Source organism: Sinocyclocheilus anshuiensis, unplaced genomic scaffold, assembly GCF_001515605.1.
Source record: "Sinocyclocheilus anshuiensis isolate Anshui unplaced genomic scaffold, SAMN03320099.WGS_v1.1 scaffold2700, whole genome shotgun sequence".
Lineage (NCBI taxonomy): Eukaryota > Metazoa > Chordata > Actinopteri > Cypriniformes > Cyprinidae > Sinocyclocheilus > Sinocyclocheilus anshuiensis.
Window position 1 is genome coordinate 213408 of NW_015548196.1, and position 3584 is coordinate 216991.

Genomic DNA, 3584 nt, shown 5'->3' on the forward strand with positions numbered 1-3584 from the left:
TTAATATTATTTTTTTTAATTGTCAATATTTTTTATTATTTTGTATTTCAATTTTAGTTATTTTAGTACATCAAACTAAATGAAAATGAGAATGTTTTTTATATATTTTTTTACTTTATTACAGTTAAAGGGATAGTTCACCCAAAAAATGAAAATGTGATGTTTATCTGCTTACCCCAAGGGCATCCAAGATGTAGGTGACTTTGTTTCTTCAGTAGAACACAAACAGAGATTTTTAACTTTAACCGTTGCAGTCTATCTGTCGTATAATAAATGGCAATGGTAACAAAATCTATGAGAGTAAAAAATTTTTTAAAAATGTTTTGAAACATATTTTTTTCATTAGCAGCATTAGTGCGTGAACTTCAGAGCATGATGGACATCCTGCACTGACAATAACATCTGCATACAGATGATTGACAGCTGATATAGACTGTGACGACACTTTAATTAAAATGTCCAAATCAAATCATCTCTATGACTTTAATTGTGATGAAGCCACCATCACACACACACACACACACACATCTATAGATCTCATAGACGACTCCAGTTCATCAGGAGAGGGATTTGCAAGTTAAAGGTGACATATTAGGCCCCTTTTTACAATATGTAATATAAGTCTGTGGTGTCCCCAGAATGTGTCTGTGAAGTTTCAGCTCAAAACACTGTGATGTCACTTCCTGTTTGTTGTGACCTCTGACCTGTGACCCTGTGCTCCAGGTACTCGTTCCAGGACGAGGAGGACATGTTCATGGTGGTGGATCTGCTGTTAGGAGGAGATCTGCGCTATCATCTGCAGCAGAACGTGCAGTTCACCGAGGATGCCGTCAAACTCTACCTGTGCGAGATGACACTGGCGCTCGACTACCTGCAGAGCCAGCACATCATACACAGGTGTGTGTCAGCATTAACAACATCAGCAACACTCTAGCAAGTGTGTTTCACTCGGTTTAACTCTATAATAACACACACTCGACTCACAGAGCAACACGTTTGAGCAGCGAGTGTGTTTGCTTTCCTTCACTATAGACTTTAGCCAGTATACATGCATATTTAATTTAGACATGAATGAAAATGAGCTTTTACTTTTACATTCATGCATTTGGCAGATGCTTTTATCCAGAGCAACTTTGCAAAATGCATTCAAGCGATACAACTTTTCAGGTCATGCATTCAATGGGAATTAAACCGTTTGCATATCAGCCCCGTGCTCTGCTGTTTGAGCTACATTTTCATTCATGTCTAATTAAATATGCTGGTTGTTTTATAATTATTTGATAATGTAGTTTTTATTTTACATTTAATTGAGTTTTATTTTGCTATATTAGCTTTTTCATTGATTGTTTAGTCTGAATTTTAATTTGTTAATTTAAAAAAAAATGTTGTGCTTTTGTCACTTTTTTTATACGTTACTATTATATTTAATTTATTTTTGTTTTAATTATTTGATTATTAATATTTTAAAATCAGTTATATTTTATTTATTATGTTGTGTTTTTGTCATTTTCATTATAATTATTGTATAATGTCTATATAGTTTTTATTCATTTTTATTTCAGTTTTAGTTCTAGTTATGTTAGTTCATCAAGTTAAACTAAATAAAAATGAGAAATAGCTGAACTAATTATATATATATATATATATACACACACACACATTGTTTCATTTCAGTCAACATTTATTTTATTTCAAGTAAGTATGATTTTAGTTCTTTTGTCTTTTTTAAAATTTTATACATTACTATTTATATATTGTATTATATTTTTATTTTAGTATTATTATTAGTGTAGACTTCCTCAGTGGTGAAATGGTTATTAGTCAGTAGTCTTTATAATTCACTTTATACTAAAACAATAGAAGTCTATGATGTGTGCTTATTTAGAAAGCTGTGTGTGTGTGTGTGTGTGTGTGTGTGTGTGAGAGTGTGAGAGTGTGCGAGCGTGTGAGCGAGCGTGCGAGCGAGTGTGTGAGTGAGTGAGTGAGCGAGTGTGTACTCTCTGCTCGCAGGGATTTGTTGTGTAATTGCGTGTTTAGTTCTGCAGGGCTCCTCAGGGAGACGAGAATCCTGTGCCAAATAAAATGTGTGGTTGTCTTGTTTTGGGCCCCGTCACAAATGCACTAGAACAGAACTGACAGTGAACGCAGTGGACTGAATCTCTCTTTGGCTGAGTGTGTTTGTGAGTGTGTATTAGGTAGTCACATTGTTTTCTCTGTGGTGGATTTAGCTGTATGTTTCTGAAGGAGTGTTTCCTGTCTATAGTATTATTTAGTTGCGCTAAGTTGGGCAGAAGTGTTTCCTAGCAACAGTGTGCCATGTCACGCTGCCACCGAGGTAAAATTAGTCAGAGTGGAGGATTCCTGAAATCAGGAGGGTGAGCGGAGCATCTGGAAACATCTGATAGTTCAGAGCTCATGCTGCAGGGATACTGGTGTTTGTGCTCAAGATATCAGTGATTCCTCAAATCCAGAGTCTTTAGGGGTGCTGTTGGTTTGTTTAAGATGTAGGGATGAACCCTTTTGGCGAACCACCTAGCAGCCATCCATAACACCATACAAACACCCTAGCAATGACACAGAATAACCTAGCAATCCCACAGCAACACACTAAAAACAGCCTAGCAACCAACAGAATTCCCTAGAAACACCCTAGCAACACTCTAAAAGCATTTCAAGCACATGAACAACTGCACAACAAGTCCAAATTAATAGCAATGCACTCAAAACCACTTGGAACACCTTAGAAACCAACCTGCTAAACAATACACTCAGAACACCATAGCAACAGTCTAGCAACCAACAGAACAGCCTAGAAACACCCTAGCAACATTTCAAACACAGAACTTATGCAGTCGCACAACAACTTACAATTTCATAGCACTGCATTCAAAACCACACCTTGGTTACCTGCTTAAAAACACTCAGACCACCTTAGCAACAGCATAGCAACACCCTGACAAACTGGCATTGATGCACAGCACTCACGATTGATTCAGAGAGATTCAAATCAGCCATAGAGTCTGAAAGAGTCTCTGTATGATGGAGTTTCCTCTTTAAGGATGCTGTAGATAGTCTTGAAGAATGTGATGTGTTGTAATCACGTTACTGCTCTGTTTGTGTGTGTGTGTGTGTGTGTGTGTCAGTCACAGCTCTGTGTGAATTAATCCCATCATGCTCTCAGCATCATCATGACAGCAGGGGAGCGGCTCGCTGTTAATTAGCTGCGAGGGAATCAGAATGCGGCATTAGCTGGACGGGACTTTGTTCTTAAATAGTGTGTGTGTGTGTGTGTGTGTGTGTGTGTGTGTGTGTGTGCGCGCTTGTTGTAATTAGTGAGTGTGTCGAACGTGTGACGGCCCCCTGAGAACTGAACATTCACACAAAAGAAGGCCACCGAAGCTTTCAAAACATGACGATCTCACACACAGCTGCGAGATGCAGTCAGCGCCGCCTGCAGTCAGAGAGGACGTGACGTGTAAATAAAGTCGAGCTGTTGATGTCATGTGAACTGACGTGATGTCATGATCTCTCCACACAGGGACATCAAACCGGACAACATCCTCCTGGACGAGCAAGGTGAGCCG

General features: G+C 38.4%; 1 protein-coding gene across 1 annotated transcript in view; it reads left to right on the plus strand.

The window, feature by feature from the left end:
• Positions 1-3584, plus strand: part of LOC107653186 (serine/threonine-protein kinase 32C-like) — a 74695-nt gene that overhangs the window by 61407 nt on the left and 9704 nt on the right. Inside the window, exons 4-5 of the mRNA XM_016439851.1 lie at positions 724-897; positions 3539-3576. Coding sequence (XP_016295337.1) covers positions 724-897; positions 3539-3576 — 212 coding nt within the window. The remainder of the gene's footprint in view (positions 1-723; positions 898-3538; positions 3577-3584) is intronic.